General features: G+C 46.0%; 1 protein-coding gene across 9 annotated transcripts in view; it reads right to left on the reverse strand.

Annotated features, from left to right (window-relative positions):
- The window catches only part of LOC105473016 (PDZ domain containing 2), a 480,967-nt gene that overhangs the window by 68,609 nt on the left and 391,202 nt on the right, over positions 1-21,156 (reverse strand). For all 9 annotated transcript variants that reach the window (XM_071099068.1, XM_071099064.1, XM_071099065.1 and 6 more), the window contains one exon: positions 3,417-3,528. In XM_071099068.1, coding sequence (XP_070955169.1) covers positions 3,417-3,528 — 112 coding nt within the window. The remainder of the gene's footprint in view (positions 1-3,416; positions 3,529-21,156) is intronic.

Genomic DNA, 21,156 nt, shown 5'->3' on the forward strand with positions numbered 1-21,156 from the left:
TAGTGGCAGCCACCTCGTGGCGAGGGCTTTTTGCTGCCACACCATGGAGTGGCAGTGCCATACACATTCTTCCAAAGCAACCTTTCAACAAGGCACAGCACCTAGAACGCACTCATGTTTATTGGCAAAATAAATATATAACATAACCCTCATTTTATGGATAAAGAAACTGAGATTTAAGAAAGTCACCTGACCAAGGTCATGTAACCAGAGGTGGTGGATGTGGGAACTGACCTAGCTCTGCTGGATTCATGCATGTGCTTCCTCCTCCATGCTACGTTTCCTTATTGTGGCCTTGAATGTCTGGGAAGGATACAGGAGGAGAAGGTGGCATCCATTTGTGGCAAACAGTGGCCAGCCCTGGAATAACTACTCAGCCAAATATGCCACTTGTTCTGAATTAAGTAGTACGAGCAGACTCAGAGCATCACATATCTGGGAGGCCCTCCAGCTCCCCCTCCCCGTATCTGTATCGATAAAGCCCCAGATTGGGGAACAGAATTCTTTTCAAGATTCCCCGGAACAGAATTCTTTTCAAGATTTCCCAGAAGCCACAGGGCAGGGAAGGAGAATTCTGTGCAGATCTTTTTCCCGGCATTGACTGAGTGACCTTTAGGGATCCTCTGAACTTCTCCGGTCTCATCCATAAAATGAGGAATGTGGCCGGGCGCGGTGGCTCAAGCCTGTAATCCCAGCATTTTGGGAGGCCGAGACAGGTGGATCACGAGGTCAGGAGATCGAGACCATCCTGGCGAACACCGTGAAACCCCGTCTCTACTAAAAAATACAAAAGCCGGGCGAGGTGGCGGGCGCCTGTAGTCCCAGCTACTCGGGAGGCTGAGGCAGGAGAATGGCATAAACCTGGGAGGCGGAGCTTGCAGTGAGCTGAGATCCGGCCACTGCACTCCAGCCCGGGCTACAGAGCGAGACTCCGTCTCAAAAAAAAAAAAAAAAGAGGAATGTGACCTCGCTGGTTTCAGAGGCCCCTGTATTTCCTCAGAGCTCTGGGCACCTCCCTGGGAACTCATTTATAAGGTCCTGAACAACTCTGCCAAGACAGCCAACAGGAAGGCCTCCACTGTGCCCTGGTGACTCCCTCGCCCCAAACACAAAGGCCTTAAACGACTTTCTCTTTATTCTTCCTCAGGGCTGGAAGGGGCTGGTCACCGGCTCCCTTCAGACTCTTCTCCTTATCAGCCTCTGGCCATCACCACTCCTTTCAGTCCCCAATCCATGTTGTAACACTCGTTCAAGTGTAACGCCGTCTAATTATTCTGAGTCATGAGCACAAAATAACTCATTCTGTCAATCAGATTCTTTTTTTTTTTTTTTTTTTTTAAAAGATGGATTCTGGCTCTGTTGCCCAGGCTGGAGAGCAGTGGCACAATCTTGTTTCACTGCAACCTCTGCCTCCCGGGTTCAAGTGATTCTCCTGCCTCAGGCTCCTGAGTAGCTGGGATTACAGGCCCATGCCACCACCATGCCCAGCTAATTTTTTTTATTTTTTATTTTTTTATTTTTTTTGTATTTTTACTAGAGATGGGGTTTTGGCATGTTGACCAGGCTGGTCTCGAGCTCCCAACCTCAGGTGATCCACCTGCCTCGGCCTCCCAAAGTGCTGGGATTACAGGCGTGAGCCGCTGTGCCCGGCCAGATGTTTTTTTAAAAAGATGTATTTCACTGTCTTATACCTGCCATCTTCTCTGAGAATAAACTTGGAGCAGTGCGGGCATGCCCTCTCCACCAATCTGGGTGGCCGGAAGGGGACACAAATGTTTTCTGAACATTAACATACTACACATTGTGTTAAAGGCTTTAATGTACATTTCTTAAAAATCTGCTCAGCCTTTCAAAGTCAGGGTGTTCTCCTCTTTTTTCAGGTGAGGGAGTGGAAGTTCAGGGAGATTAAATCATTAGTCTACGGTCACAGGGTAACTCAGCAGCTGAGGGCTAAACCTAGTTCTGCCAGGCTTCAAAACCCTTGCTTTTCCTGCCGTCCCAGACGACCACTGTAGGGGGAGCCAAGGCCGACTTTCCCACTAAGCCAGCAGGCACAGTGCTGAGGGCCCATGCCACCTTCAGGGATCCACAGAAGTGTTTCCTTTTAAATATCTTTTTAAATAAGCGGAAAAAAATAAACACAATAGCAATGAATAGACACTGATGAATCCAGCTGTATCTTTTGTTTGTTTTTTGTTTTTTTTGAGAAGGAGTCTTGCTCTGTCACCAGGCTGAAATACACTGGTGTGATCTGGCCTCACCGAACCTCCGCCTCCTAGGTTCAAGTGATTCCCCTGCCTCAGCCTCCCAAGTAGCTGGGAATAGAGGCGCACGCCACCATGCCCGGCTAATTATTATTATTATTATTATTATTATTTTTTATTTTAGTAGAGCTGGGGTTTCACCACGTTGGCCGGGATGGTCTTGATCTCCTGACCTCGTGATCTGCCCGTTTCGGCCTCCCAAAATGTTGGGATTACAGGTGTGAGCCACTGCGCCCGGCCTCCAGCTGTATTTTTATACCAACAAAGCCATACAATACAATTTTTACTTTTTTTTTTTTAACGGAGGAAAAGACCCATCATGTGCCTAAAAAAATGCCTTTCGCCGGGCGTGGTGTGGCTCACGCCTGTAATTCCAGCACTTTGGGAAGCCAAGGCGGGCAGATCACGAGCTCAGGAGTTCAAGACCAGCCTGACCAACATGGTGAAACCCTGTCTCCACTAAAAACACAAAAAAATTAGCCGGGCACAGTGGCGGGCGCTTGTAATCCCAGCTACTCAGGAGGCTGAGGCAGGAGAATTGCTTGAGCCTGGGAGGCGAAGGTTGCAGTGAGCCGAGATCGCGCCACTGCACTCCAGCCTGGGTGACAGAGCGAGACTCCATCTCAGGGAAAAAAAAAAAAAAAAAAAAAAACCTTTCATAATGATACACGAAAGTTCTAAGGTGCCTCCTGCACAGTGCCACTGCTTTCAATGCTGACTTTCTCTCTCTGGGCCCAGGCCAGCTGCCGTAAGGAAATGCCCAGGAGATACAGAGTCGATTTGCTCTAAAAGCTGCAACTCCATCCTATCTTTTTCCTGCTTAGTTGAAATGCAGATTTGATATTAACGCCACATTGAAAAGGATCATCTGAAATCTGATCGAAGTAAATGAACCAAACATAAGTTATGTTTCAGGACACAGAGACACACAGAAATGTTGCCAGGCATTTTGTTATGACTTAAAAAAAAAAAAAAGTTCACATAGGCAGGAGGCTGAATGCAGTTATGCCTGGGGTATGTACCATCTAAGGAACAGATGATTTTGAGGTTTTAAAGAAGACAAGAGCTCATACCAGCAATGGCTTCATCTCCCCGCTCCTGAGGCTGAAAGCTCATCTTAGGCAGGCTGCATCAGACAGAGCCCCCACCTACCTGAAAGGCGACTCTTGAGCTTGATTTTATTGCTGCCCTGTTTGGGACTTTCCAAGTTCCCCTTGGATTCCTCAGCACCGCACACATCTTGGGGTTCATCTGTCCCAGGCATCTGAAATGCAAAAAGCACAGAGCTGATGGGAGAGCCCAGCCCTGCGATGACTTATGCTGTCCCCCTCCACAATGTTATCTCAAGGCTCAAGGAGCAGGAATACATGTGTTATGTGAGAAAAAGGATCACGGGATCAAAGCCCAACCCTTCAGATAAGCTGCATTCACAACGCCTTGCATTGGCCAATTCCTCCTCAGCACGCGTCTCACCGCCCAGCATGGAACCAGGGCCCCCAGTGCTCCCCAGCACGCGTCTTACCGTCCAGCATGGAACCAGGACCCCAGTCCTCCCTAGCACACGTCTCACTGCCCAGCATGGAACCAGGGCCCCCAGTCCTCCCCAGCACGCGTCTCACCGCCCAGCATGGAACCAGGGCCCCCAGTCCTCCCCAGCACGTGTCTCACCGCCCAGCATGGAACCAGGGCCCCCAGGGCCACTTCGTCTTCCATCCTACAGCTGAGGACACTTGTTGGTCAGTTACCCAGGTGGTCTCCCAGTGGTCAACTACAAAGCTACAACGCGAGCCCAGGTCTCTTGACCCGTGGGCCAGTGCTTTTTCCAACAATGCAAGTTGCAACAAATATTAAACCAGAAATTCAAATCCAATTCTAAGGTTTCTAAAATACAGTAAAAATTTGATTTTGTGGCAGCTATACATCTTAGTCAACCAAATGTTCTGTGTGCTACGCTCCTGAGTATTGATCAGACAGCTCCTGGAATCAAGCCCAGTCCAGGCACCCTGGAGGCGTCAACATGAGGTCAGCCCACACGTCCGGAAGCTGTGTGACCCCAGGAGGTGATGCAGAAAGTCTGATCCCAAGGCTCACTGGGTCCTCCATCCTAGACAAACCAAACATGCTAAAAACAAAACTGAACCCCTATTTACTAGAGAAGAAAATGAGACGCATGCACTTTGAGAGTGTTTATAAAAAACTGGGGGGTAAGTTTACATATACAAGACCTTTGAGATACGTCAAACAATAAACCTTCCCATTTGAAATTTTATTTTCCTTTGAGGTTCTAGAGGAAAAAAGTCTTACATTAAAACAGGGAATATTCTCACTAAGGAAGATATACATACTTAAAAAGGCATATAAGATATCAAGTAAAGAAAGGTTGATGAGGCTGGGCGCGGTGGCTCATGCCCGGAGGCAGAGGTGGGCAGATCATGAGGTTAGAAGATTGAGACCATCCTGGCTAATACAGCAAAACCCCGTCTCTACTAAAAATACAAAAAGTTAGCTGGGCGTGGTAGCGGGCGCCTGTAGTCCCAGCTACTCGGGAGGCTGAGGCAGGAGAACTGACTGAATTCATGAGGTGGAGGTTGCAGTGAACAAAGATCCTGCCACTGCACTACAGCCTGGGTGACAGAGCGAGACTCCGTCTCAAAAAAAAAAAAAAAAAAATGGCCGGGCGTGGTGGCTCACGCCTGTAATCCCAACACTTTGGGAGGCCGAGGCGGGCAGATCACGAGGTCAGGAGATCGAGACCATTCTGGCTAACACGGTGAAACCCCATCTCTACTAAAAATACAAAAAATCAGCCAGGCGTGGTGGCGGTTGCCTATAGTCCCAGCTACTCAGCAGGCTGAGGCAGGGGAATGGTGTGAACCCAGGAGGCGGAGCTTGCAGTGAGCTGACCTAGCCCCACTGCACTCCAGCCTGGGCAACAGAGCGAGATTGCATCTCAACAACAACAACAACAACAACAACAACAACAAAAGTTGATGATGAAAAGATTCCTGACTTCTCTTAAAGATGCCATTCAGCCTGACAGTTGTCTGGAGTTCATGACTACTAAGTTAAGCTCAGTTGGCAGGAACCTTCCTCCCAATCGGGGTTGGGAGAAATCAACCTGGTCCTACTTAAAAGTGCTTTTTGTGTGTATTCAAAAGCTTCTTGATTTGCATTTTGTCTCACCAGTTATCAAAAGGTGATGTAATTATAGTGCCACTCCTCACCCTCAAGTTAACAGGTAATGAAAATTATATATTGTATATTAAATTCAGTATATAGCTGGGTACAGTGGCAGGTGCCTGTAGTCTCAGCTATTCAGGAGGCTGAGGCAGGAGGATCACTTGAGCCCAGGAGGTTAAGATCAGCAGCTTGGGCAACATAGCAAGGCCTTTTCTCTTAAAAAAAAAAATTCACCTGAGGTCAGGAGTTCAAGACCAGCCTAGCCAACATGGTGAAACCCTGTCTTTACTAAAAATACAAAAACTAGCCGGGCGTGGTAGCACACACCTGTAATCCCAGCTACTTGGGAGGCTGAGGCCGGATAATCACTTGAACCTGGGAGGCGGAGGTTGCAGTGAGCCGAGATCACGCCACTGCACTCTATCCTAGGTGACAGAGCTAGACTCTTTCTCAAAAAAGAAAACAAAAATTCAATATATAAAAACGTATCAAGTAAGCGGTTAGAGTAATTCCACAGGTAATCTCTTTTAAGAAGTAATTGTTTATATACAAATTATGTATACAGTATATAAAGTTTGGAAGATTCCCTCTTCCTTCTCAAGTTCAAGTATCTTTCTGGGTTAGAAAGAGGAATAAAAAGGTCTGAGAATGAGGCAATGTAGGCAAAATTGAGAAAGGGGCATTGAGAAAACAAATTAATTCTGACATATAAAACAAAGGTAATACATTTGTTGCATTCATATTACCTTATCAGGACTGGCAGGTTTCCAGGTTTAAATGATGAAGAAAAAGCAGGAACAGAATCTTGAGGGTGATTTTAGAGATTTCCTGGAGGGATGTCTTTCCCAACCCCAAATCCTGCCATCAATACATACACAGAGAAGAAAGAGCCAACTCTGAGACAGGCCTGAGTTCTAGGCCGCATACAAACGGAAGAATCCAGAGAAAAGCCTTAGAGCCTCCCCCTTTGCTTGACTTAAAAACTTTATGCAAGGAACCTGTCTCCAGGTTCTTTCCAGAAGGTCTCCAGACTGTGAACCACAATTACCAGAGAGTGAGTTAAATTCCTGGTTCCAGTCGGGCTCGATGGCTCACACCTGTAATCCCAGTAATTTGGGAAGCGGAGATGGGCGGATCACTTGAGACCAGGAGTTCAAGACCATCCTGGCCAACATGGTGAAATCCCATTTCTATTAAGGATACAAAAATTAGCTGTGCATGGTGGCACGTGCCTGTAATCCTAGCTACTCTGAAGGCTGAGACATAAGAATCACTTGAGCCTGGGAGGCAGAGGTTCCAGTGAGCTGAGATTGTGCCACTGCACTCCAACCTGGGTGACAGAGCGAGACTCTGTGTCTAAAAAAAAAAAATTCCTGGTTCCTTCTGGTAATACCACCTGACCCAGGCTATGGACCTGCAGAGAAAGGGATTCCCTGGCTTGCAAGACATTGCCTCCTCTGGTGCCTATTACATGGGTAGCTTATTACACAGTGGCCAAGGCCCCAGACGCTGGAAAGTCTGTCTGAGATGCTCATGCCAAGCGAGGAAAACCATGCCAGTCTATTGTTTCTGGACTTAAGAAGTTTTCTCCATCTGTCTTCTCCTTTATTTTCCCAACACAGCCCCAGGTTTTCCTAGGACCAGAGACATTTTGGAGATAGTACAAGCACTTATGAGCACCCGAGAAGGAAAGCAGCCTGCCTGAAAGGTTTCTGGTCACGACAGACAGATTCAGTTTCTATGATCTACAAAATGCCAGTAAAGTTTTTTATGCCAAAGAAATCCTATGCTAAAGATGGTATACGTGGGCCAGATGTGGTGGTTCACGCCTGTAATCCCAGCACTCTGGAAGACCGAGGAGGGCAGATCTCTTGAGGCCAGGAGTTCGAGACCAGCCTGGCCAACATGGTGAAACCCCGTCTCTACTAAAATACAAAAATTAGCCAGATGTGGTGGTGAGCGCCTGTAGTCCAAGCTACTTGGGAGGCTGAGGAAGAAGAATCGCTTGAACTCAGGAGGCTGAGGTTGCAGTGGGCCAAGATCGTGCCACTGCATTCCAGCCTAGGCAAAAGAGCGAGACTCTGTCTCAAAAAAAGAAAAAAAGAGATGGTGTATGTGGCTACCTAATGCCTGTAGCTGGAACCAGTGAGAATGGACCTAGAGATATCTCAAAGAGTTGCCAGCAGAGACTGTTGAGCTCAAGGAAGGAGTGACATTTTATTTCAGAACACACTGAAAGGGTTAGCAGTGGGGAATGAATTTAAATGGAACTGTTTCCTCTTGTAACAAAAAACTGGTTTTTCGTTGAGTTTGTTGTGACATTAGATGACTTGTAACTCACTGAACAGGAAGTGGGTTGCTTAGACACATTCATTCCAGATTATGTCAGGAAGTAGCAATATAAAATGCAATTTTGATTACACTTTCGTGACTATTTTCTGAAAATGTCCACACTCTTAAGAGAGTCCCTTTTCTGTGTGTGGTTTCGTTCCCGATGCACAGAGCAAACTGTTCTGGAAATGATGTCATTTTAGTTGCTCTGAAATGGAATTTGCAAAACGTTCTCCTGGAAGGCCTTCAGTTCAGTGAAACAGTTGATAAAATCTATTATTCATGCGCAGTTTCTAATTCATGTGTTACAAAACAATGCCATTACTGCTTCTCGGCCTTTTGGCTAACATCAAGTGTAGTACAAAACAATCCCATTATATTAATGGAGTCTCACAGAATTTGCCAATTTCCACGGTAGAGCCTTCCTGTTTGCAACATTTTCCACACCTGTAACATACACAGCAGAGAGAAGCAGCATCTTTAACATCCGATTTTGTAGAGAGGTGGTGGGACACAGTGGTTGAAAATCCGGCCAGCTACCTGGGCACAAATCCTGAGTATACCATTTTACCGCAATTTAGGCACGTCAGTCAACCTCTTTGAGCATCAGTGTCCTCATCTGAAAAATGGGCCTGCATTTGGGAATTAAATAACATAGGTTTCTGACTAAAGGTGGCAGATTTCTCCTGATTTCCCTTTGAGACCACACTAACATGACAGGGAAAATATTTTTTTAGGAAAAGACAGACATAATTCACAAGGATAAAGAAAACAGAAGACAAAAGCAACAAATTCTGGAAACCAGCAAGCTGACGACGATGTGGCAATGGATCTGACTTGAGAAAGCTGAATCCTAAGTGTGGATTGGAGAAGGGTGAACATTCACACAGAGAACTCCCCCAGAGCTCAGGAGGTGCCAAAAGAGGACCTCTGGAAGTGGGCATGAAGGCGGAAGCAGTGGCCCAAGAAACGACCGAGAGAGTGAAAATGACTGATGTGGCCACTGATTTACACAGGTCTGATTCCTAGGCAGATTCTCAGGGGCTGAGAATGGCCTAGGGAAACTTTGAGGTGCATCAGAATCAACAGGAAAGCTAACGAAGAACACAGAGACCAGGTTCATGGAAGGGGAACAGGGCCTGGGCCTCTGGAATTCACCACTGCCCTGGGCCAAAAGAACCACCCTCCAGTGAAACTGGACACACAGCTAAGCTGCGACTTCCCAGTTCTTTCTGCTCTCCCCTACGTTTACTTCAGGAATGAAGAAGGGAAGAAATGAAAGCTTCTCAGCTGCACCTGAGTAGCCCACCAGCCAACAAATAAGGGAGACTGTCATGTTGCTCCCTATTCAGAGTATACATATTTTAATCAGTGATTTAAGGAAACTTGTTCTGCTCAATGTATAAACTATAATAAGCACAGGACGTGGATGCAGAGTATAATGCAATTTACATGTGCCATAGGCAGCAGCATGGATTGTGCCTGTAACATATTGATGATTGATATCCAAGGCAGTTTTTTCATTATGTGAAATAGGAACAATCTTATTTATGTTTAAAGGGTTAAAATTCCCTTGCAGTTGTCTTACAGGGTTATCATGAGGATTAAGAAGGAATTCATTGTAGAGTACCTAATGTGTATCATAAGAACATAGGTAAGGTTTGGTTGAAATTAAAACAATAAAAAGGCCCAAGTTTTCTCCCCCCAGGTCTCAGGGTGCCTCCAGATTTGATGATTACATAGACTGTAGCTCTAGACTGCAGAGATATACATTTCAACTTCATACCCATGGAGAGGTGGCAGATTTCATTAAAGAATAAAGAAAACCCAACGGAAATCCAAAGACATGCCATCTTCTTTGGAGACGGGGTTTTTCGAAAAAAAAAAAGCCCTTTAATAAAATTACTGCAAAACTCACAGCTAAAAAGGCATTTTAAAGGCATGTGTCTGAAATGCTCAGTTTTTAGAAATCAGGTTTGTGCACAAGAACAAGGAGGATCTGAAAACATACTCTGGTCCTCTGATCAGAATAGGAGCAGTGGAAAATAGAAAATAAAGGAATACATGATGACTGACTAGAGAAAAAAGGGATACTTCCTTAGAAGAGGAGATCTTAGACAACAGGTTCCACAGTCTGAGGAGTAACTGGGATTGTGAAGTCCCAGAGCACAGTGATGTATGGAAAAGACCCTTGATGGTTCCTATCTTAAAGAGGGTGTCACGAAAGTAGGGAGATGCTTTGTTATTCCTAAATTAGTGGGGGTGACGGGCACCTGAAGAAATCTACCTAAGAGAGTTAAAACCACAGGGAAGAGAGTAGAATCCCAGGCCCAGAACACATGAGAGAAACGATTTTAAGACTGCAGAGGAAGAGCTTCAGAAGGATGATCTGGGACAGCTCTCCCAAGAGAGATCGGCATGTGTGGACAGATTAAAAGGCAAAACCGCAAGGAAGACCGAGAAGAATGAAAAAAACCCTCAGTAAACTCTGAAGGAACACAGTTCTCGGTCATTGCTCTGATGAAAGTGGGCTGAGAAATGCATGAAATGAGGCACTCTAAAGGGAGTAAATATGAGAAAAACCAAGGGGGCGGGGCCTGGCGGGAGGAGAATAGGCCAGAACTTGATGCTGGTCTGACAGGAGAACATTTCCTAGGTGGAATTCGCTAATGCAGAGCCAGTGGTGATCAGCATGCATTTGAACAATGGATACTTCACTAAATAGAAGAGTCATTGATTGATTTCGTCTCTTTCACAGGGACAGACCCTGTATGTTATTATCTACATTAGTATGTTAGAAAAAAAAGGTCTCAGTCAGAATGCAAAGAGTAGAAATACTTTTTTAAAAAACACCCAAATCTAGCAAGCAAGCCTATAAAGAAGAAATGGAACTAATTTAAGCAGCAGGTAAAAAGGAAACTCAAGTGAGTCTTCCCCAAAGGGGAAGGATATGAATCACTACAGACATATCCAATTACTGCCCCCAAAATATGTAGGAGAAAGCAATGTCATGCAACCCATGGGACACTCAAAACCTGAGAAAAAAACTAATCTCAAGGAGCAGGCAGCAGAGGTATTAGCCCTCACTAGCTCATTAGGGGCACAAGCTCTAGAATCATCAACAGAAGGTCTGGATCATGAATCTGCAGAGGCTGTTTTTCCAGCTGAACAAATGTGGAAGGAGAGATGAAGCTTTCCTCAGCCTAAGCACTTCCATGCCAAGAGGCAGTGGAAATGGAAAATGTGGCTCAGGACTGACTGAACATTCCTGCTTTTAAGAAGGTAGAGCTCCATCAGAGGCACCATCCACACCCAATGTAGCACGCCGCGAAGCCCTTTACTTTTATGTCAAAGTGAAAATGCAAACCAAGAAGCTATTGAATACACACAGAAAGCACTTGAAGTAGGACCGGGTTGATTTCCCTCCATCTCCAGTTGGGAGGAAGATTCCTGCCAATTGGGTTTAAGTTCACGGTCGTGAATTCCGGACAACTGTCAGACTGACTGGCATCTTTAAGAGAAGCCAAGAATCTTTTCCTCATCAACCTGCCTTTACTTGGTATTATTGAGTCTCTCTGGTCTGCCCTATTGGGAGATAATTCTCCCTGGGTCTCTTGCATTTCTGCATGGCTTGCAAACAGAGACAGAGGCTGTTGTTACATGGAATTATCTGTCTTTCCAGGGATGTTTGTAGAGGGAACAGCCTTGAATGTTAGATAAGTGTCTCAGGAGGAAGGGACAGGTCCTTCCTCTGGTGCAAAAGTTAGTCAGGTCTGCTTCTAGGCGCGCATCTTCCTGTGGTGCAAAGGTTGGTCAGGTCTGCTTCTAGCCCATCATAAAAGACTGAGGTTGCCTATGGTCAGGGATCCTCAGCTGTGATGCAAATCCACTGCATGTGCCCACCCCCAAGCTTGTGTCACTGCCACAGGACTTGCGGGTGGAAGGGGAAATAATGTGAACATGAAGCCCTCAACTGAGATTCAATCCTAAACTGGGATTAGAGAAGCCAAAATCTAGCTGCTGTGCCGTGAGTAATGAAGTCATTTGTCTCTGACTTGGAATCTCAAGTCTCCTGCCAGCATCCACGAAACTATTGTGGAAAAGCTCAGGTATTTTTCTTTCTTTCTTTCTACAGTTCTTGATACCCCTTTGGCAAATTTAAACAAGGTCCCAAGAACAAAATCTTGCCTAGGACAACTGTCTAGGGACTGGGGTTTGGCTCATTTTTCTAAATGTCAAGGGCGTGGGGACCATGTTTTGATACTATTGAGAGTCCACTTACTTTTATTTATTTGCATATCACTAAAAAGTAAAGCACATGAGAGACCTGCTGTTGAATGAATTCAGTTTTCTTGGAGCTGGAAAAAACTTTATTTGTTCCTGTGGAAAACAGCCCAGGCTGCAGATGCTGAAAAACATGATCTTTCTCCAGCATCAAGCACCAAGGATCTCCTTAACTAAGAACAAGCAAAATAATGGCTGGGCGTGGTGGCTCATGCCTGTAATCCCAGCACTTTGGGAGGCCAAGGCCGGCGGATCACTTGAGGTCAGGAGTTCCAGATCAGCCTGGCCAACCTGGTGAAACCCCATCTTTACTAAAAATACAAAAAATCAGCTGGGTGTGGTGGTGCATGTCCATAATCCCAGCTACCCTGGAGGCTGAGGCAGGAGAATTCCTTGAATCCAGGAGGCAGAGGTTGCAGTGAGCCAAGGTTGTGCCACTGCACTCTAGTCTGGGCGACAAGAGCAAGACTCTGTCTCAAAAAAAAAAAAAGAGCAAAATAAGAAATAGATAGGAGAGATCAAAGGAGGTCATTAAGGGCTTTGGTTTTTTTTAAACACAAAAGTCAAGGAAATTTAAGTCGAGATGTTAATTACTTTAGATTTTAACATCTTTGGGTTATGACTTACAAGGGCATTTAATTTATTTGAACATTATTATGATGCTGACATTTTATATCACTGCAGAACCTCTGAAAAGTTGCACTAGACGATGTGGCTGGAAATAATTTTGGATGAGAAATACCACGGGGACTGAGTTTTAGTTTCTGGCAAATTTTGCCTTCTAGGGGTGGAGGGCAAACCATCATTGCCCATGAGACAGGCCTCTTGGGTCCAAGCTAAAAGTCTAGTCCTCAGAAACGTCCTGTAACTGTTTCAAAGCATTTGTGAGCTCTCCTGGAACACGCTGTGACTAATATCATGTCGCAATCCTGAGTATCCTCCGTCTTTCTCAGCTAGCTCTTGCAGCCTTACAAACAAACCATGCAAAGCATGGCTTTTATCTCCAGCCGTTTCCTTTGTGCAAGCATGCCTAGTCCCAAAGAAAACTTCAAGACTGGTTGCACCCAGTTCTCACCATGTTTTTATGGTTCCCAAGACTTGAAAAACAAGAAAAAATCTGCAGATGTGACAGAAGACATCTAAGCTCCAAATCCCCAGGAAGCTCTGTTGGCTCATCCCCCTGATCAGTATCCACAGGACAGTGCAACGCGGTGATTTCCCTTTCAGGCTTCAGTCACACTAAGATTATTTTTAGGTTGCCAAAGGAAGCTCATTTTCCAAGTCTCTGGGGCAGATGTTTGAGTGACCAAAGGAGAACCAGGTGGTCATCAGAGAGGCCTGGGATGGGAATGAATAACCATTCAGAAAATGGGAATCAGGACAACAATAAATCAGCGCAAAGTAGCAAGAAGCCTGCAAGTTACGTGTAGAAATTAAAACAGGAATCTACTGCTACACTCAACCCACTGCTTTCCAACCAAGACAGTAATTCAGAACTAAAGAGGAAAAACAGTAACACCAAAGAGTCAAACTCGTCAACCCTGGGCGTGCTCTGGTACACGCAGGGCATGTGTGCATAGATCAGAGGTCGTCAGATGCAGCTGGGAGTGGGGGGAGCTGCAGCTGATGTCCACTGCGACGCTCAGGCTGTGGCTCTGCAAATGAATTAATACTGCCCTTGTTCTAGCTAAGCCCATTTCCAGTTTCCTCCCATTCATCATCCCCAAACAATTTGAATGGGCTTAACACACATTGAGAGTGATTATTTTTATGCGTTCAAATTCAAAGAGATCTCTTGATTCCTTAGAAAGTTGAGGCAATACCTTTAAGGGCACAGGAATGTAATCAGTCATTAGCTCACAACTGACCCTCTTGCAGTGGGTTTGTATGTGTCACGTTCCCAAGAGAGGACAGTGTCCTACAGTAACTCTCAGCTCTTTGAAAATAACAGGAGGGCCAGGCATGGTGGCTTACGCCTGTAATCCCAGCACTTTGGGAGGCCAAGGTGGGTTGACCACCTGAGGTCAGGAGTTCAAGACCAGCCTGGCCAACATGGTAAAATCCCATCTCTACTGAAAATACAAAAAATCAGCCGGGCGTGGTGGCACACACCTGTAATCCCAGCTACTCGGGAGGCTGAGGCAGGAGACTTGCCTGAGCCCGGGAGGCAGAGATTGCAGTGAGCAGAGATCTTGCCACTGCACTCCAGCCTGGCCGACAGAGCGAGACTCTGTCTCAAAAAAACAAACAACAACAACAACAACAAAAAAACAGGGGATGTGGATGTCAAGGAAGAGAATGCATGTGTTCATCCTTAGTACATATTTCAAATTGAGGTAAGGTAATAACAGGCATTTTCTGGGAAGTGGAACTCTCTCACTCTTGCCGTGGTCCCATGACCTAGTGGGTGAGAAAACTGTGGGGTCTGGAGCTATTCTTTGGATTTGGGGGCTGGCTACTCAAGGTAGACTCTTGGGTCATTTCTTAGCAGGGTTGGCTACCAGGTTCATTGCATTGGACGTGTTTCTGGAAGTGAGACTATGATATGCTTTACCTTGAACACCACAACGACAAAATCAGGGGTGTGTGTGCGCGTGCACGCATACACATGCATACAGGAAAATCTCAAGACATGTAAAAAGTACAGGTGGGAAGGCTGTTAAAAAAAGAAAGGCATGTAAAAGAGCCCTAAGAAGTAAACAGGGCTGGGCACAGTCGCTCACGCCTGTCATCTCCGCACTTTGGGAGGCTGAGGCGGGCTGATTGTTTTGAGCCCAGGAGTTCAAGACCAGCCTGGGCAACACGACAAGACCTTGTCTCTACAAAAAATACAAAATCTAGCTAGATGTGGTGGCACATGCCTGTAGTCTCAGCTATTCAGGAGGCTGAGGCGGGAGAACAGCTTGAGCCTGGAAGATGAAGGTTGTAGTGAGCCGAGATCGTCCCACTGCACTCCAGGCTGGGTGACAGAGCCAGACACTGTTGCCAAAAAAAAAAAAAAAAAAGAAAAAAAAAGTAGTAAACAGGACAATTGGCAGGAAAGAAAGCAAGGGGTGAACTGTCAGAGGCGGCCCTGATCCAGCAGTGGAGTCAAATCCAATTCAGCAGCAACAGTAAACACGCCAGGCTCTTTTCTAGATAAACCTTTTAGAAAATGTGTTGTACTCTTACATGGATTATTGTAACAGAAAAAGATTGTTTTAACTGGGCATGCCATTTAGGCAGGTTTTAGATGAAGAGTAAGACATCAGGGGCTGGGCATGGTCGCTCGCGCCTGTAATCCCAGCACTCTGGGAGACTGAGGCGAGTGGATCACTTGAGGTCAGGGGTTCAAGACCAGCCTGGGCAACACAGTGAAATCTCGTGTCTACTAAAAACACAAAAATTAGCCGGGCGTTGTGGAGGACACCTGTAATCCTAGCTACTAGGGAGGCTGAGGCAAGAGAATCACTTGAAATGGGAGGTGGAGGTTGCAGTGAGCTGAGATCACGCCACTGCACTCCAGCCTGGGTGACAGAATGAGACTCTGTTTCCAAAAAAAAAAAAAGCATCGTGGTTTACATTTCGGGCTCACTAGTTGTTGTTATTGTTAGGTCTGAGTCGGAGTTTCACTCTTGTTGCCCAGGTTGGAGTGCAACGGTACAGTCTTGGCTCACCACAACCTCCACCTCCCGGGTTCAAGCGATTCTCCTGCCTCACCTCCTGAGTAGCTGGGATTACAAGCATGCATCAGCACGCCCAGCTAATTTTGTATTTTTAGTAGAGACAGGGTTTCTCCATGTTGGTCAGGCTGGTCTTGAACTCCTGACCTCAGGTGATCCGCTCTCCTCAGCCTCCCAAAGGGCTGGGATTACAGGCGTGAGCCACTGCACCCGTCCAGGGCTCACTGTTAAGTTCCAGGCAGCACTCTCCGGCCTTCTGCTGCCTTCCCCAGATCAACATGAGCTCCTTGCTGCTTCCTTCCTTCCTTCCTTTCTTTATAGGAATAGTGTTGACTTCATGGGCTTTGCTGACATGTATTTCTAAGGGCAGGCGCTTCTTTAAGATAACCTGTTGGCAAAGCTGAGATGCTGGTGAGCCCACAGGAAGGAGCAAAAAGGCTGTTCCAGGCTCACAAATGATCACCCAAAGCAGGGCTTAGCAGACTCATGCCTGGGGGCCAAATCGGGCCCAGTACTTGTTTTTGTCAGGTTTTACGGGAACACAGTCATGCCTATTTATTTACTTATTGTTTATGGCTGCTTTCAAAGCACAAAGGCAGAGGTGAGCAGTTGCAACAAAGACTGTTTGGCTAGCAAAGCCTGAAATGCTTATTATCTGGCCCTTCAGTTGTAACTCCTCATCTACAACAGCGTCCCCATCCATGGGGGGTATGTACCAAACCCGACGTTTCTTTCTTTTCTTTTTTGAGATGAAGTCTCGCTCTGTCACCGAGGCTGGAGTTCAATAACGCAATCTTGGCTCACTGCAACCTCCACCTCCTGGGTTCAAGCGATTCTCCTGCCTTGGCCTCCTGAGTAGCTGGGATAACAGGAGTACACCACCACGCCCGGCTAATTTTTGTATTTTTAGTAGAGGCGAGGTTTTGCCATGTTGGCCATATTGGTCTCAAACTCCTGACCTCAGGTAATCTGCCCGCCTTGGCCTCCCAAAGTACTGGGCTTACAGGGATGAGCCACCGTACCTGGCCCCATTAATAGGAACATGTTTCTGTTCACTTCTTCCTCCCACAAATCTAATGCCTTTTCCATCTTAGCTAAGCACTTATGCACTGTGGCTGTAACTTTTGCGGCTTGAGGGGTGATGACAAAATTAGCACGAATATCTTCTTCCTTCTTCACAGTTTCAAGGATAGAAGATTCGTTCTTACCGTAGATCTTGCAACCTCAGCATACGATTTTTCCTTCCTTCCTCAAGAACCTTTCCACCGAAAGGAAGCCCTGTATGGCTTCTCTTTGGCGTATCTGCATTGCCAGCATCACCGCTTGCACTATGGGGCAATCACGAAGTAGAATACAATTGCTTGATCACAAGAACCGTGATACCCCAACAGTTGATCTGGTCATGGAGCTGGCTACGTAGTGACTAACGGGCAGGGAGTGTAGACGGTGTGGATAAACTGGATGAAGGGGTGATTCACGTCCCAGGCGGGACACAGCAGGACAGCGTGCGATTTCACCACTCTCGTCAGAATGGCACACAATTTAAAACTTATGAATTGTTTCTGGATTTATATTTTCTGATAGAGGTTTACTGTGGATAAATGAAATTGCAAGAAGCAAAACTCTGGAGAAGGGGGGCTACTGTCTCGGAATAGTTCATACTCTAGCCCTACCCATCTCCCCACTGCCATCTGTACCCAGAATCATTATGAAGACTTGAGAATTTTCAGAAATATGACTTAGTAAGTGGAAGGGAAGGAAGTGACAGGGAGCGACATCTTAGGGAAGGAGCTAGCACGGTATTTCCTCTAAAAGCAACTTTGTCATCCAGGATTCTGTGTAATTTTATCTTTAAATTTCATTTTTAAATGATACAGATAAACTCTTTAAAGTAGTAAGGATTCTTTTAAAAATGTACATACTTTGCTAAGTGTCCCAGGATCACCTGCCACTGTTTAAATAGGTTTTAGGTCAGATTGCTTTCCTAACAAACACACTGCTTGGAAAAATGGAAGAGGTTGGTTTGTTTTTTGGTCTTTTGGGTTGTTGTTGGTGGTGAAATGAGAGAATTGGCTCGGAGGAGGAGGAAGGAGAGGCTGTCTGGGAGAGGAGACGGTGGGGACTTCAGTGGAGAGTTCAGACCAGGATGAGGGCTCTGGGCTCCAGGGGGTCTGTAAAGACAGCCGGCATCAAGTGAGCAGGAGGGGATGACACAAGGGTTCAAAGGCAAATAGAACCCCATTGAAAATATTGCATAGGGCCAGCCCCGCCTTCAGGAAAAAAGGGAAGGAAACTCTTTTCATCCTCTCCCTTCACGCCAAGAGGCCCTTGCTCCCAGAAGTCAGCACCCCGACTGGCGGGTGACTTCCCACTGCCTGTCACTCACATGGCTTCCCGCCTCTCCATCCTCGTGACCATCACTCCTGCAGCACAGGCTCTGGTTACCTCGCAGTGGGGCTAGGTAGAGCAAGGGCCTCCAAATCCATCTCTCCACCTCCATCCTGCCTTTCTCCAATCCCACTCCTCCTCTGCCCCGCGGCTTGAGTCATCTCAAAAACTCTGACCCTGTCCCTCAACTGAATAGCCATCTTGTGAGTCACTTTCCTTGTAAAAGAAGTCAAAATTCCACAGTCTGAAACTAGAAGCATGGGCTGAACATTTGCTTCATAGGCTTTGTGGCTCTCTGGATAGACTTTGAAATTTCCTATTTGAGAAAATACTTTTTCTGTACATTATTTTTCTGTTCCAGAACGTCATCAGTTTCTGCAGGTGTTCCTGTGGAAGTCCTATGGAATAGTCAAATGCCACCCATCCATTGACCCCTGCTGATCCCCAGAAGGAATCAGATCTCTTCTCTAGGTCAGTATTGCACATGACTCCTTGAGAATTCATTATGCTGAAAAGTACAGAAATGGCCAGGTGCGGGGGCTCATGCCTATAATCCCAGCACTTTGGGAGGCCAAGGCAGGAGGATTGCCTGAACTCAGGAGTTCGAGATCAGGCTGGGCAACATGGTGACACCCCGTCTCTACTAAAATACAAAAAAAAAAAAAAAAATTAGCTGGACGTGGTGGCATGTGCCTGTAGTCCCACCTACTCGGGAGACTGAGGCAGGAGAATTGCTTGAACCTGGGAGGTGGAGGTTGCAGTGAGCCCAGATTGCACCATTGCACTCCAGCCTGCTCAACAGTGAGACTCCGTCCCCCCCGCAAAAAAAAAAAGAAAAGAAAAAAGTACAGAAAAAATCATAATTCATTTTGGAATATAAAAAATGGCACGAGAGAAGAAACAAAACTGGGTCTGCCACCTCTGTATCCCCGAAGCACCCAGCACAGTGCTCGGAGTGTGGACGGAGATGTCAGCCTGGCCGTCACCCAGCATTGATTCGTACAATGGCTTGGTTGTGGGCACCTGCAGGGTCATGTTATGAACTACTGCGGTTGTATCTGGTATCAGCAGGAACAGTGTTAGGAAGAATTCCAGATGTCTGCCCCGAGAGCTAAAGAGGAGGGGTAGGTGGGTGACACAAAGGCCACCTTTTTGCTACTCATAGCTTAAAAGATAATTCCACAGATATTTACTAAGTAGATATATTTGTTTCAAGGGGAAATAAATTTGAATATCCAAACAAAAGCTTTACCAACAAATTTTGGAAAACACCTGCCCATTTACAAACCAGGAGCTGGCTTTCTAAGTGCTAAAATGTGAGAAACAGGTAAAACTGGCCATCAGAGAAAGGAGAGATGACTGAAGGCTTGGAGGAGTTAGAAAGTCTCTGTGAGAAGACCAGATGCGGTGGCTCATGCCTATAATCCCAGCACTTTGGGGAGGTCGAGGCAGGTGGATCACTTGAGGTCAGGAGTTCAAGACCAGCCTGGCCAACATGGTGAAAGCCCATCTCCACTAAAAAATATAAAAATTACCCAGGCATGGTGGCAGGCGCCTGTAATTCCAGCTACTCGGGAGGCTGAGGCAAGAGAATTGCTTGAACTCAGGAGGCTGAGACATGAGAATCGCTTGAACCCAGGAGGCAGAGTTTGCAGTGAGCCGAGATCATGCCACAGCACTCCAACCTGGGTGACAGAGCGAGACTCTGTCTCAACAACAACAACAACAACAAACAAACAAACAAAAAACATCAAGGCAAGCAAATAGTAACAGTAGGGGGTGGGGTGAGGAGTTTGTCCTAAATCACTCCATCTCTTTGTGAAATTTCTGCCCTGGATTCCACAGGGGAACTTCTGACCTCTTGTATTTTGCTTTGTTTTTATTTCTCAGGCTTTGTGCTACCATGTTGCATAAGATGTGGCTAAAAAGAGGAAAATGTAATAATAATAATAATAATAATAATTCCAAATCTTCCAATGCACATGAAGTCTTTAAGTAAGGTGGGTCCCTCCCGCCACCCCATCAAAAATCATTTTGTTGGCCAGGTGCAGTGGCTCACTCCTGTAATCCCAGTACTTTGGGAGGCCGAGGTGGGCAGATCACTTGAGGTTAGGAGTTCGAGACCAGCCTGGCCAACATGGTGAAACACTGTTTCTACTAAAAATACAAAAAACTAGCCAGGCGTGGTGGCGTGCACCTATAGTCCCAGTTACTTGGGAGGCTGAGGCAAGAGAATCGCTTGAACCTGGGAGGCAGAGGTTGTAGTGAGCCAAGATCATGCCACCGTCACCGTACTCCATCCAGCCTGGGTGACAGTGAAGACTCTGTCTCCAAAAAAAAAAAAACAAAAAAAAGATCATTTTGTCATTTCCCTATAATCCAGCACAATAACTGAAATTGAAACTAAGAGAGGAACTCCTTTTCCTCTTAAGAGCAAGATTCTGATAATGCAGCAACATTATCTACATTACAGTCTCAGAAGATACATCTCAAGGATTTTTGTTACCTTAAAGGCTCAGCGAAGCTCATAAACAGAGTTATCCTGAGATATATGGTGCAAAAATGAGCCACATTACCCTGTTTTCACCTCCTGTAGTTATTGCCTTCGTTTTGTCTATGGCAGAAGAAATGTTTCAGTTTCATTTCTGAACAGCCATCTTCCTTTGAGTCTTAATATATTATATTTTGGCTGGGCACAGTGACTCACGCCTGTAATCCCAGCACTTTGGGAGGCCGACGCAGGCGGAGCATGAGGTCAGGAGTTTGAGACCAGCTTGGCCAACATGGTGAAACCTCGTCTCCACTAAAAATACAAAAATTAGCCGGGCATGGAGGCAGAGGTTGCAGTGAGCTGACATTGTGCCACTGTACTCCAGCCTGGATGACAGACGATGACTCTGTCTCAAAAAAATATATATACATATATTATATATATGTATATTCTACTTTACATTTCAACGTGTGGACCACAGACATAAGCCCCTTAAAGACATATAAACCGAAATTAACTAAATAGCAGTGTTACAAATAAGAGGAAAATTTGGAAT

This window comes from Macaca nemestrina, chromosome 6 (genome assembly GCF_043159975.1).
Source record: "Macaca nemestrina isolate mMacNem1 chromosome 6, mMacNem.hap1, whole genome shotgun sequence".
Classification (NCBI taxonomy): domain Eukaryota; kingdom Metazoa; phylum Chordata; class Mammalia; order Primates; family Cercopithecidae; genus Macaca; species Macaca nemestrina.